General features: G+C 42.1%; 1 protein-coding gene across 1 annotated transcript in view; it reads left to right on the top strand.

The window, feature by feature from the left end:
- Positions 1–3,792: 3,792 nt before the first annotated feature.
- Positions 3,793–14,849, top strand: part of LOC128709912 (adenylate cyclase type 6) — a 40,666-nt gene continuing 29,609 nt past the window's right edge. Inside the window, exons 1-3 of the mRNA XM_053804949.1 lie at positions 3,793–3,906; positions 4,213–4,443; positions 12,584–12,680. Coding sequence (XP_053660924.1) covers positions 3,793–3,906; positions 4,213–4,443; positions 12,584–12,680 — 442 coding nt within the window. The remainder of the gene's footprint in view (positions 3,907–4,212; positions 4,444–12,583; positions 12,681–14,849) is intronic.

Here is a 14,849-nt window from a genome sequence, read left to right on the forward strand (position 1 = left end):
GTCGATGTTTTTACGGCGTACCAAATGGGCATGTTTTTTTTGCTACCATTTTAAAGATCTTCTGCCTTCGCGCATCAATCAGGCTAAACCACCGCACAGTGTTGTGATGTGTGATGTGTGTGTTCGGCTGTCAGATTACAACGCACAACACTTGAACAGCGGTACCCGTGGCCTGGTGGCACGGAGTGGAAACACTTCGCCGGGAGAACATCTTCCGACTTTGGCGTGTCTGATGGCTTTTCCGAAAGTGAATGCATAAAAGCTATCGGATAAAGCGGCTCGAGCAGGCTCGAGAAGTCTTTTCCGAGCTGTTGAACGGTTTACGTGAAGCGAACTTTTTTCGCTACTCGTTGCGAAGTATGATAACAATCTTTTGCTTTCTTTCGTTCCGGCGCCACTTTCCGCGGCAAGATAATCGAAAATCCCATCCTGCAGACGATTGGTTTACAAGATTTTGCCCTATTGATATTCGTGCGGCTGTGGAACCGTGGGAAGGACGGACGGCACAGAAAGTGTAAGCAGATGTAAGAGTGACGGAAGATGATCGATCCCCCGAAAGGGTGGTGGATGGTGGGCGGAGAAAACTCATCAGACACAGTTTATTGCTGATTGACTGTCAAAGTCGGCGTGTGTGTATGTAGTTTGTTATTTACAGTCCAACACAAAACGAGCACCCAAAACGAATGCCAATCGAACCAAACAAACCGCACAAATATCCCCATCACAGGCCGAGTGAGATGAAGCAGCGATTATTTTTTCCATCTTCGTCAATTCATGTTTTATTTCGGTCGGTTTCGATTCTCGGGCCAGTTCCGTTTAATAAGGCCAGTAGGTAGCTGCCATGGGAGGGAAAGGCTCTCGCCACAAGCAGGTCGCCATCGTCTAGATCGCAAGCTAATATTTACGCGACCACAAAGCGGCCACAAACTGGTGGTTTTGTGATTCACGGGTAGGAAATCAGGTTCGCCGCCAACGATTCCAAACCCGCAAGTCAAACAAAAGCGTCCCGAGTTGACAAACAAATTCCACCGGTAACTACCACACTCGCCAGCTGGGACATTGGATTCACCTTCGACATTGCCATTGCGAAATGAGATAAGAGGAAAGTTTGCCAAGGTTGTTTTTTTTTTGTCTTGCTTTAACAATGCCACCCCATCACAGTTGGCTCATTTAATTCCGATACAGGAAAACCACACAGACATTGTTTTGTGCTGGTTCGCGCAAACCTCGTGGTTACAGAAAATAAGATATGAAATGAGGTTTCTCTTAACTTCAGGAAATTCTGTTGCATTCTTCCGCTTGTCATGATGGATCAAATTATGTTAATGAACAAATAATTTTACATGAATGTTGGTGGTTCGTTAACTTTAGTGAGAAAAGCCAGGCATGTACGGGTTGCATGTTTCAAGCGATTCTAGCGATACGGTTCGATAAAACCGTGCATTTGTACACATTTACTGTAAGATATTTAAGCTATCGTTATATACAGTGGAACGCCGATTATTCGTGCACATCGGGACTGGACGGTCGCCGGATAACTGGATAAAACGGATAAAAGGCAAATCTTTTTTATGCAACAACAAACAACAGGATAAAATACATTATACACTTGTTAAATGGTCTAATTTTCCCATATTATATACTAGACATTATCACAAAATAAAGATGTGCCTATTATCTATGGTTATCCAAGTTATTCGACCAACTGTCGAGTCCCGATGTGCATGGATTATCGGTATTCCGCTGTATTATCTAATTAGCATTATTGTCGGAAATAGATACCTGCCGAAGTAATGTTTCGGGTTCGTGAAAAATTCTACTGGGAAATTGCTTTTATTGGTTTGGCGTAGTAATTACTTGCATTGATCATTTTTCCAGAAATTTTAGATATTCATGTTAAGATAATAGCTGGTTAAGGAACAATTCTTCAAAATTTCCAAACACTGTCCATTCGTATAAACATTTACAAAAACATGCAGAACGTTGTTTCTTGTTCCCTTTAGCGAGCAAAGTGTATACTTTATGCTTTCATTAGGAAAGAGCAAAAGTAATTTAACCGAGTAGGGTAAGCAGAATACTACACAACACGATACTCCGAACCAGCAAACAATCAAACTTTGGAGCAGCTAAAATAATGAACTGGTGCAGTAAATTCGCCCGCATATCCGAGGATCAGCTATGAGCTAAGCTGCCAGAAACAAATATTTACTCAAGCTTCCCGTTTTGCTTACGCCCACGGATGCAGTTTCCATCCGCCCCGCAGGCGCGCCCAAGTTCGCGCCAAAGAAGCTTCCGATTGGTGATGAAACGTACCGAAATCAATTAGACAGGGCGGCTCTATTATTGTTACTGTCATGTGTCTGCATTCCCGTGACGAATTTCGATTCCAGCTGAGAGACAAAATCAACAACTTCATTTGCCATCGTAACCGTCCACGGCACGGCTTTCATTTCGTCTTGCCGTCTTACTTGCCGTTCTTTGGCTTGGACCGTTGCTTCTGTGACCGTGCGGCGAATTACGAATATTTGACTAGTCGCTTTTGCGGTGCCCGGAGGAAGTTTTCGATTAAGTGCCAAGCTGTACGGTGGCATTGATAAAGGGGATCGAACAGATCGCGTGCTTTCGTGCTGGTGTCGAACAGGTGGCAGACGATGGTGTGGCATGAAATCAAATCAAATAGCTGCTGCGGGTGGCGCCGATAGTTGCAGGTCGGGTTGGGTTTTGCTTGGAAAATAGCCCACGGCATGTTGTCTTTACATTTCACTGTCCTCGAGTTGTTTTGTGATCACTTCTAATCTAATGCGAACTCCCAAAGGTTTTTTTTTAGCATGTTGAAACTTAGTTGGATAGGGTATTCAAGTAAAAATGTTAAGAAAAGGGTCTCACACTTCAATATTCATTCGCTCTTCTATTTAGATAACGTATTCATTGAATTAATTAACATATTTTACTTCGACGATCGTACCAATTCATTGTTTCCCGGAATACTTGGTCTAGACAAGTAATTATTCATTGCAGCAACAACAAATTAACCTCTCTCATGTTAATGAGTTCGTACTTTGATGGTTGGAAACGATTCGATTGGAGAGAATATTGTGAGAAGAATGTTTGTTTGAGCTAAACTCAGTGTACGAATGCTAACACAACGGGTTAAAAGAATTGAGTATAAAATGGGGATAAAGCGCTAGGAATCTTCATGCTAAAACGCATGTTGTATAAAGTTGAAATATGATTCCGTATAAACATTATATAAATCGTAATATCCAGAAATTCCCGAAAAACTTCAATTTTCATAAAGTTTTTAAATTGTTCGTTATGTTAATACTTGACACTGATTTGAATATAGTGAGACATTTTCAGACTAAAATGCATTTTCGTCTATTTTTCCTAGGCATTTTGTCATAAACTCTTTTTTTTTTAGGCAAACGCGTTAAACCTTAGTGTTGAATGTCAATATTTTCATTCATTAAGTTTGTACGGTTTATGATTTTGATTATTTGAATTACCTATGAAATATAACTGAAAAGTTTTACATTTAGTTCAACTTTTGTTTTCCCACCCGTTCTATTCGACGGAGAAAGCAAAATTGTTCACCAACAACTAGGCGCCTCCATCAAAATTGGAACTTTTTTGGGAATCAAGCCAGTTATACATGAAGCGATAAACTAAATAAGTGTCACAACAGCTTCTTAACACTTCATTCGAATCATTATTAACGCTATGTGTTTTCCATTTTCTTTCGCAGATCAAATACCTTAAGTGGACCTAAGTAACGAACAATCTTCTATCAACATGACGTCACCACTACCGTTGCTACGTTCCTTTTCAACCGAAAACCAGAACCGAGACTGGAGCAAGCGGTTTTCCTTGCGCATCAAGCAGAAAAGCAGCAACGATGGCAAACTGGTAAGTATCGCAAAAGCTTTTAGCTCGCCACCAACGAATACGGCTTCAGTTACGCGCGCTTTTCGTACTCGACTGGATCTCCATTTTCTGTCGTTTGTGTAACACCTGGGGAGGGGAGGAAGGCACTTACACCAACATCCCCCCTCCACCGTATACACATTCACACCGTACTGATCCTCTCTACTCACCCGGCACACTCACACGGTTTCCTTGTCTTTTTTTTCTTCTTCTGTTCTTTTTCTTCTTCTTCTTCCTTTCGGCAAATGCCCCAAAAACTCCCGACGCACACCCGCGCGCACCACGCAGGACTTTGCATCGTTGCGCAAGAACAAATTTGCACGCCGCTGTTCGTCCCTTCGCCAGCAGCCCACCGAACAGACCACGTCGAGCGTTACGCTCGAGCTGGAGTCCGCCTCGCCGGCACATTCCATGACCATCCACGAAAACAGCTCACCGAAGAAACCGAAGTGGGAGGTTATCGAACACTTCAAATCGAACGTCCGGGGACAGGAGTCGATCAGCAGCAGTCTCATAGCGGTAAGTAGTGTTATTCTAGCATTTATTTGTGTTTTTCTACCTCGCTGTCCTGTGTTTGCGATTTGGGCCGTTTCGTATTTGGAGGTCCTGCCGCATTCACAGGTGGTGGGTTCTGTGTTTGCACAGGAGACGATACGAAAGTACACGATCGTTAGCCCATACCCGGTAGTGAAGTTCCTCTCCAAAGCAACTCTCCCTCACAAGGCACAGCGCACAGTACAAACAAACAATAACAAAGTATGATTTATGTGTGGTCACTGTGGTAGAATCCTACTGGTTGGTCCAAACAACAGCCGTATCGGTAAGCTAACTCGCCAACGACAGTGCACTGTTGCAACCTGACACGATGAAGATTGAGTGTCCGATTGATGAAGCTTATGATGGCATTGCGGTTGATGAGAGGAGGAAAACAAGATTCTATCGCATAGATTGTTAATTAAAATTAAAGCTACGATAAGGCATTTCACCGTAATTGATGATCCGCCCCGTGAAGTCCTCCCGGCCATTGGAAGGGGAATGTTTTTCCCGTCGATCAATCGGCCGTGATGAAACTGTTTCCATTCCGAATTGTTACGCGTGAAGCCTGAAAGAAGCTTCCACTTGACGTAAGGATGGTTCGGTCTAGCAACCACCCGTTGGGGGCACCCTAGCAGTCGGCGAAATTACGAATGCGTAGCGTACGGAAATCGGTGATGCAATCGTGCGTAGAATATTTCCACACGCTTCCCTCAGATTGATACCGTTTCGGTTGTGTTACCTTTGATTTCATTCCGTTTCGTCGGCGTTCGAACGGATCGAACGATGTCATCGGAATGTCAAGTAGCAAAAAACCACGCAAACAAATGTGGAAATGCTGGAAAAAAATCGTCTGCAAACCTGCAAAGACCTTGTGGGTCGTGGCAGCATCACGCGCTCTGTTTCGTATTCAAATTTAATAAAATGTAAACGATACCATACCGATAGGATGGATGCGCTGGTTGGCTTCGGTGGCTCTGCGATGTGATGTGAAGTGGAAAGAGATAGTTGAGTCTTTTTCTATTGCATACAGATGCGCACCGTATAGATGGAAGTGTTCTGAGAATGAGATGTTTTTGTATTGTATGATATTGCTTTATAACAAAAGAACAAGATGATGTTATCAGCTTTGCTGGAATCGTTCGAATAGCTTTACTTTGTTAGTCAGCCAATGCATATGTTGTTCTAGTGGGACTTGAACTATAGCAAGGTATGATTTTGAAGCTGCTGTTCTACTATATCTGTCAGGGTGCGATATGCATGTGAAGCTTCATAAGAAAGATAATTTAGCCTGTAACGTTCGTCGGATACAATGTCTAAAAAAGTCAAATTTATTCTAAGCCGATCACTTTTAGGATGTTTGTAAATGTTTATAAATCCGTAAAAAAACAGTAAAGCAACCCCTTTCTTAGGATTGTTGGTGCTGTCGGCTCCACACCGGAATGAAGTAGTTTCACACCAGTTTCATCACCATCGCTTCGTAACCACTAGATGTGGCCAATATGACATTTACATTATTTTCTAATATTTGGACAAGATAGAAATTGTTTTGCGAAAATGTTACTGTAAGCCATCCACATCTGAGCAGCAGGCAGATAGCTAAAAGTATGACGAGATCTACTTGAACCAGAATGGCAAAGATTGTCGTGCGGGCGTTTAATTTACGTCCTCTACTAAGACGACAGCCACAGCATATTCCACTAGAGGGCTCTTGTGTGATTAACAATTTATATATATTATATATATATATATATATATATATATATATATATATATATATATATATATATATATATTTTTTTTTTTTTTAGATATATTTTTCTAAAGGACTGGATCTTGCTCTGGGTTATGATTCAAAAGTGGGTCCCCAAATTTGTTGCTTTCATTAGTGAGTATTTAATAAAAGAGTATACAATATTTGGGACTAATTTGGCTTCATTTTCCGTGCCAAGACATGACTGGAAGAGATGGGCTGTTCAGACTTCAGTCTGTTCTGTTCAGTATTAGTCTGTTCAGATAGACAGCGGAGCGCTTCCAATATTTTTTTGCAGTCCTATATGTCAGTTGCGAATCATTTTTTTCTTAAAGGCTAATCAAACATAATTTTTAACTAAAGTGTTACTCAAATATTTGGGAGCTTTGATACAAACTCAGAACAAGAATATATTAGTTTTGCTCGCGCTTTCTGTTTTGTTACAAATTTTTACTCGATTTGTAACTAAATATTTTGCTTTCCATGTAGCTCTTAAAAGCAAGCTTTTCTTCACCAGAATGATGAAAACTTTCAACAAGTTACACAAAGAATATGTCTAGGGTAAGGCTATGAGAAAATGCTAAAATGCTCTAAATTGTTGAAACGGAATTATTCCACATATTCCCAGAGAATACATCATCCGTAGCTTACTAAGAATAATTTCATACGGTACGTGTAATATAGGGCCAGTACAGTATGTTAACCAAAAAAAAACTAACTCCAGGTACACTCTATCGGATCATCGCAGTTTCCGAATTCATCGCCTACTTTTCTCGGAAGCAACCACTCACTTGGACGCGGAGTATACGAGCGCATAGCAAATGCATCCCCTTTGCAACTTTGTTTGGTTTTATCATGGGTAAACTATCAGAGCGTTCAGTAACCGAGCCCAAGCAACGATCGTCCACGGACACGGGCACTCACATAACCAAAAGCAAACCGTGCGATCAGACGACTGAAGCTGCCCTTGTCCACGGTGCCGCTAGAGCATACCCATGACAACCTGTGCTGCGCTGGCTGGTCGCAGTTTTGTTTGTTTCCATGCAGACGACTATCAACATCAAGCGATTACGGCGATGCAACCGACAAAGGCCGTACGCCAAACAGGAGATTGGAATCCGCTTTTCCGCTTCCCGTGTGTTTTCTTTTCTTCTGCTCACCTGGTGCCTCACCATTACCGGGGAAAAGAGGTGTCTTTACTCGAGGTGTGTGTGTGTGTGTGGAGTTCGTTTATGATTGTGGTGCAAAGCGTTTAAGGCAAGTAATTGTTTTATGCACGCGAAGCGATAAAGCGTGTTAAGGTGAAAACCTCCCGTTCCTCGGTTCCTGTCGCGCGTGGATCCGACGAGATATCCGGTGTTTTGTCACACAAACACCCGCGTGTGGGACGTGCTCTTACGCTCCAGGCGCACGGCGCGTTGCGAGATCGGCATCCTCCGTTGCCAGGACAATCGGAACGTTTCAAAGGGAGGGTTTTGTGTTTGACGGTGCAAGTCGAGAACATAAAAATACAAGCCAAGCATTAAAAGTAGCTCCCATTGTCCCGCTGGCAGTGCTCCTCGGGGAATAGCCTTTGTCCCGATGTGCGCCCTTTCGTGTGTGGGTGCGCACAGGTGTCCTTCTGTCTTACCACGGGATGCATTGTTTGCCACCACGTCCATGTAAGTTTCATTTTTCTGTTCCACTGATCTCCCATGATAGCTTATCCCTTGTCAGATGTTTGCGAAGCTTCCAGAATAAACTGTAAGCGCCGTTTCAATCATTGCCGCAAAATCAAAGAAAAGTGCCGCCGGTTTCCATGCTTGTGCGCGCTTTATGGTGTCACCAGTGTTCATTCAAAATCGCTTTTGCACGCTTGAAGTGGCCCGAACGTAAGGGCAATTCCGGTAAGTCAGTAAGTCGTAAAGTGTAGCCGACTACGCGTACGGTGCTCGGTTTTGTAGCAGCTCTATTTTTATAATCCCCCAGCATCATTTGTGATCTTTTTCTTGTTTTTTTTTCTCTTCCACCGGTGGACAAACGGTTCCGGGCGTGAAGGTGGGTCCCCAATGTTTTGTCCATCAAATGCTCAGAAACGGACAGGCTCATAAATCTGTGCCGATGGTTGTTTTGCTCTCCTTAGTTGCTCGTCGATGTACGCGCAAAGGCAAAAAGCTGTTACTTTAGCGTCTTTTCCGGCGTTCAAGCCCTCTGTCACATTCAGCGGTATCAAACAGTTTAGAGTTTATTTATTTTTTGCTGTCCGTGTACTATGATCCTCCAATAAAATGGGCAAAGCGGCGAAAGAAGTGGCACCATAAAAGTCACTTACTTACATTTTGGGGGGTAGCGATGTTTACAGTGTCACCGTTGTTTGGTGCGTTATTTTGATCGGAAATACGTTAAGCAGGGTAAGCAGCGAACAAGTAACGCATTCGACCAACGCGAAACGCGCTGTTTACCGACGCTTCCACCGATTACGCAGCGTGGCCATTTTTCCAGGGGTTCAACCCGCAAAGTTTTACTGTTCAATTGTGTATGTTGTTCGATTGTATTTACACAACCGTGGTGCGGTTGTTTATTCTTTTTTGTTTTCGAGATGCCGATTATGGAAGACAATTTGAAATTTTATGACACTTTGAGCGAAACCGATTTCGAAACAAGGAGTTCCTCATCGACACGTTTGCGTCCCGTTCGGAATGGCGTTGTAGCGTTCGAATTATGGTAATTATAGGTTTTTATTGCATTTGCAGTTTGTGCGACGCGTTCCACGCTAAAAGGGGGGCCGTTTGTTGCATCTTGTAAAGGCGGAGCACCAAAAGGCGTTTTTATTGCCACCGAAATCTGGCAGTAATTAAGGGTAATTAAATTTCCAGTCTAAAGTCATTCGTACCACCGTTGGACCGTGTCAAAATTATAATTAAACTTTTCAACTATAAAACAATGGTTGTAAAGGCACCCTCCCCCCCTGGTTGATGCCGTGCCGTGCATTAAAGCTTTCGGGAAGCAATGGTTAGCTTTGGTTCTGTTTAATAACGTTTGATCATCCGTTGCCGTGACATTGTAGGGGTGTAAGTTAAATGGAGTGTAACAATACGGCAGTAAAATGTCACTTAAAAATTGATATTTGTTTTAATGAGTGTAGTAGTGAGTTTTGCTTGTTAATATTGGAAAAAAATAAAATATTTGTGTCTACTCCATTCTAGTTTCTATTTCGCATTTCTCTTTAAATCTAACCGAACCTTTTTAACAATCTCCTGTAATAAGGATACACATTATTTGGACACGAAAAAAAATAAGATAAAAAAGATAACGAAAGCACTAAAATAATCATGGCAAAATAATCAATATCGAAGCGAAATGTTCACTCATAGAAAGTAATTCTCTGGATATGATGAGATCAGAAATCATATATTAGGAGTTGCTACCGAGTGTTACAAAACATCACTAAGGAACGGGTTTGAGTCCATCTAATTCGTTTGAAACGAATATTGAAGAAAAAACGGAAGGGGATCGTGCAATAAGCTCTCGACTACAGAACGCTCTTACTAGAATAGACAATTTTGTAGTCTAAATAATCTCAAAATGGCGCAATTCATTGGGCAAATTAAGCTCGAAAGACAACAATTTGTTTAGGTATGCAAATCATAATTTGCAACGTTGTAGGTATAGGGAAAACACTGGAAACTTTCTCGTACTCCGAATTATAAAATAGAGGTTTGGAATAGATTATTAGAAACAACGATTGCTTTTGTGAGAAATGTTTCAACCGCAGATAAAACTATCAGTACTTCAGTGTTGTCTAAAATTTTTTTTAGTAAAAACGAAACGTGATATGCGCATAGCTACGCTAGGAAATACAATTTCACGGTGTTATGCATCGGTGCACGCGAAAATCTCACTCAGTGATAACTGCACAACAGGTTTCCAGCATAGTCGCGTAAAAAAAATGGACCAAATAAGAAAACAAAGCCTCCTGGTGCTACCGTTTTATCTCGCTACCGGAGAAGAAGCGCACAAGGTACTGAACCACAATCCTCGGGCTATAAGTGTGTCTCACACGGATGAGAGCGAAAGCTGAGTGGAAAATGCACTGAACATTTCGGAAATGTGCACTTTTTCCTTATACTTCATCACTACCCGCTGCAAACTTTAGAATGTTGCTAACGAGTACGTTGAGTAGCGATAGAGGCAACATCCTGCCCTTCAATTCGGTACGATGCAAATGCATGCAACTATGCACGACCACACACATCCACTTCTGCCTGCCGTTGCCTTTGGTACACTCAACCGAACGTATGTTGGTAGGATGTGGAAGGTTTTTTTTCTTCGTATTTTCCATTTCTTCTACCGGAAGACGAGAGATGGAAAGAAAGCAAACAAAACCTAGGCTGGGGATGCGATAATGATGATAAGCACGTTGCTGGTGCTGTTAACAAGGATCAGAATCAGAGTGATGAATGGGTTTATCTTTAGTGTTTGCCGACAACGGGTAGTTTTTTTCTCTTCTCGTTTTAGTAATACCGAAACACCATTTCTAAAGTGCCACAATGGTGACGTTTTGCCACTGCAAGGAAATGCAGTAGATGATACATTTAAGGAAATAGAAAAAAACTACAGATGGTTGTTTTGTGCATTATAAGATTATGAATGTAATTTAACAATTAGATATTTGTTAGAGAAAACAATGTTTAACCCAATAACATATAGTGCAATGGAATTAGTAAATTATTCTTGAGGAAATCTGCATCCATTCCTTGCACTTCTTTATTTTCAAAGATGTAATTTACCGACTATGCTGTTTGACTACGAGGAAGTACAGACAAAATGAACAGCAACACTAAGAATAGACAATTATTACCGGATCATCATTACTGCATAGCAATATAAGATTAGTACTAATATTCAAATGAAATCTATCAGAAGCGTATCAAATGTGCATTGATCGTATATGCTGACGATCTGCAAACATTTCAACTCATCAAGATGGAAACTGACTTTGGTGATTATTGACTAATTTTTGCATGTTCAGTTACCATTGAATAAACACCTTGTTAGGTGAGAAGGCGAACTTCATAGTTCATCTGAGTCTTCCTGATTCTGAGTAATAATAAATGATAAGTCCTAGATATGTAATGCCTATTTCATACAGCTAATAGGCAATGCAACGAAAATGATGGGGTTCGTTAGTTACGTTCCCTGATTCTTTACTTGTCCGATCGTTGTTTGTCAGTTTGATCCGTTCGATATTATATATTACAGTACTGATCGAGTCAGTGAAGCATACCCTGCCCGATTGAATTGATTCTCGTACACATTACCAATTCATAACCTTAGAAGTAAAGTATCGCTATGTGTGCTGATAGAAAAATGTTTAACCAGAGTCATGGATGCCCCTGATTTGTTGGCTACATTGCATATTTATGCTTTACGACGGATACCGAAAGATTTATCAGAAAAGGGCAATTTGAAGCTTCGTAACTTCGTAGGTTTATATATAGAAATAACAAGGATGGCTCAATGATGATGTGAAACTTCAATAACTTATACGTACACTTTCTGCTCTTCAAGCTAATGTTTCAATTAGTAGAATCATGGAATTAGTTCTTAGGAAAGGCTCAAATGCAGCTTCCTGACACAGTTGTCATGGGGAGATTCTAAAAATTTAATAATTATAAAGAAGTACATTTTGAAGAATACAACCCGGAAATTTCCGGATCTCTTTTGGAGTGAAATAATTATGCTAAGAACTCACACCCCAGCCAATTAACGTTGTTACTTTAAACTAAATTATCTATAAATCTCGCGAAGGTGGGTACTTCATTGCGCAACGATAAATCTTCCAAACATAAACGACTATCATCGCAGCAATCATAAAAATGAGACCATGAGCATAACAACGACGAAACGATTCCTTCTGCATTGGTCAAGGTCAGTCGAGATCATTGCACCAGGGACATTACTGACCGGTGCTGGAAATTATTCGCCAACTCAATTTGGCTTGTTGGATTAACTTTTTTTTTGGCGTGATTTATGAAACATTTAACGATGTCTTCGTCAGCACCCGCCACAGTGGAAGCTTAGCAAACGTGCAGTATCCAAGCGCTGGATGAGTTTGGGGGATTAGTTTATGCTGGGCATCGGTCTCATTTTCAACACCGAGCGGGGAAGAACAAATAAAAAGGTCTATTCTATTCTTATTTCTCCCGAGGCACCCCGAGGTCGGCGGTTTCTGGGAGACAACTGAGCTACAACAGGCCGCGGTCTAATTTGGTTTTCCTTGAAAATTTATGAAACAGCAACTTTAAGCTTGTTTTTGTTTTACTCCCCGAACGAAACACTAACGCAATGGTATGCCTTTTCCGTTTCTTTTCCTCCGCTTCACTCCCACAGGCCGGCGTGACAGCGTTCAACCTGGACGATACCACCTCCAACTACTCCGGCACACCATCGATACGGAAGAAAAGCTTCCAGATATACAGTGGGGCAGGTAGGTACTGATGGGTTTTTTCAGAATCATTTAATCACGCTATTGGGTTGCACTTACTTGTGCTGCAAGACGCTCTCTCCCTCTGCTGGAACGATGCCAGCGTGTTCCCGAGGGAGACAAAGAAAAAAAAAATTGACGAACGGTTCGTTAAGAAATTGCTTTTTGTTGTTTTTATTTCGCCGCGTTCTGTCAGGTTCGAACACAAATCCCTGGGCACACGGCACCGCCCCGGGGGGAAATCATTATCAAATTGTATTAATCATAGCTGTAGCCTAATTGAATGCGATGGAATTATCGCTTGGAAGGATAATAATTTCGCCATTCATTTTTCCTCGAGCCCCAGAATGCCATCTTGGGCCATCGAGTGGCTTGGAGTGTCGTCACTGTTGACGACGATGGGTAGAGCAGGTCTGTCCCGAAGGACAGATCGCCAAGTTCAATGCGCCTGAATGTAGACATCTCTGGTTTCATTTTTTATTCCATCCTTCCAGGCTAAAGGAAGCAAACCGAGGTCGCTTGGTGAGTACACACTACTAGCCCACATCATTACGTAGAACAGGTACACGAACGTACCGAGCTACTCATCATGCATATTCCTGGCTTCGGTTCGTGCTGTGGCATTAATTAAAAATTCATATTACATTAATTAATAATAAACCAGCTGGTACCGACGGGAACGGCTGGCAATGGTTGTAGTCTCTACCGAGGTAAGCCCTGGTTGACTGCAATTAGCAACTGATTTTTGAAGTTTGCCAGTTTTAAATCAGTTTAACTTGGAACCTACCATTGGTTGCCACAGTTCACCCCGGGGAGGTGATATGTAAATCGAGATTAAACTATCACCAACCACACATACAAACGGGATGAAAGTAAAGTATTCATAAATAGTAATTTTGTGCTTCGCGCAAGGCGAGAGATTTGGCGTCTAAAGGTGATGAAGGGTTTTTCCGTTTTTTTTTGCTGTTATGCTGTGGAAATGTTTTGGAGGAACCGTTAGAGAAAATTGCTTTCTAACAGACAACCTGCCTTACGCTTCTTGACGGCTGTTGTTAACGCCGGGGTTTAAGGCCGCACGCTTTAATGCTCGGCGCCTACGCCAGCCCCAAACGCTATCAAACCGTGAAGCTTTCGGTACGGAGATTTACTTTTCACCCGGAAGTTCGTTTAATGTTTGCCTGTTTGCCGAACCCTTTCGGGGCTTTTCGTTATTGGGGATTCGGTCCAGTGTCTAACGATAAAATGTATTTATTGAACCGCTGCTGCCGAATGAATATTCACCATCCGTTCCCATACGGAAGTGAGGTCAATCACGCAACGAGGTGGAAAATCGTTACCCTTTTGTGGGCTAGCTTGTAATAACATCCTTGTTCAGGTTTGTTGCTAAATCAAGCGGCATAGGTAGTACAAGACGCACTGTTTGCTCAATTTACAATGCATGACACTGTACGGGGTGATACATTATTAAATTGTTCTCAGCTTTTGCCCGACACCGTGCGATATGTGAACCACGGCCAACTCTCAACTATTGGGTTAGGTCGTCCGTGCTTTTTTTTTTCTTTTTTGCCCGAAATCCTTTGGCCAACAAAACTGCGTCGTATTTGTTCACCGGCAGCAGAACGTCCGGCACTCGGTCATGAAGAATGTGTCCCAACAGTCATTAGGATGACGGTTGTCGGTGTCATGTTTGTCATGCAACACGTGTCGACTTCGAGCTCAACCGAACTCCACTGTGGAAAGTTGTCGGTAATTGAATTCACCGCTTCACTCGGACCCGAAGCGAAACCAATTTTGCTATTTGAAGATCTGCGACACTGGTACGGTCGTGTGATGGCGCACTGTTGGCTGTATGCTGTGTTTTCGATCGTACTGCGAATCGATGGTAGGATGGTTTATTTCGAGCCATTAGACGAATCGAACGAATTCTTCGAATGCATCAAACACACTACACGGTTTTATTTCGTTTATTTTTCGATTCGCTACTTTTCTTTGGACCGAGAAGTGGAAGCAAGAAGATGGTCGTGCATGAAGATCTCGGTGCTTTGAAGTAACTAGCAAGGCAAGTTTCCCACAATGGGGCACCATATTCTTTTGGGGTGGTGTATTGCCATCTTGACACAAAGGAATCGCATTTCGCAAACAGACACAGCGTACTGCCCCGGGAGGCAAATA

This window comes from Anopheles marshallii, chromosome 2 (assembly GCF_943734725.1).
Source record: "Anopheles marshallii chromosome 2, idAnoMarsDA_429_01, whole genome shotgun sequence".
Lineage (NCBI taxonomy): Eukaryota > Metazoa > Arthropoda > Insecta > Diptera > Culicidae > Anopheles > Anopheles marshallii.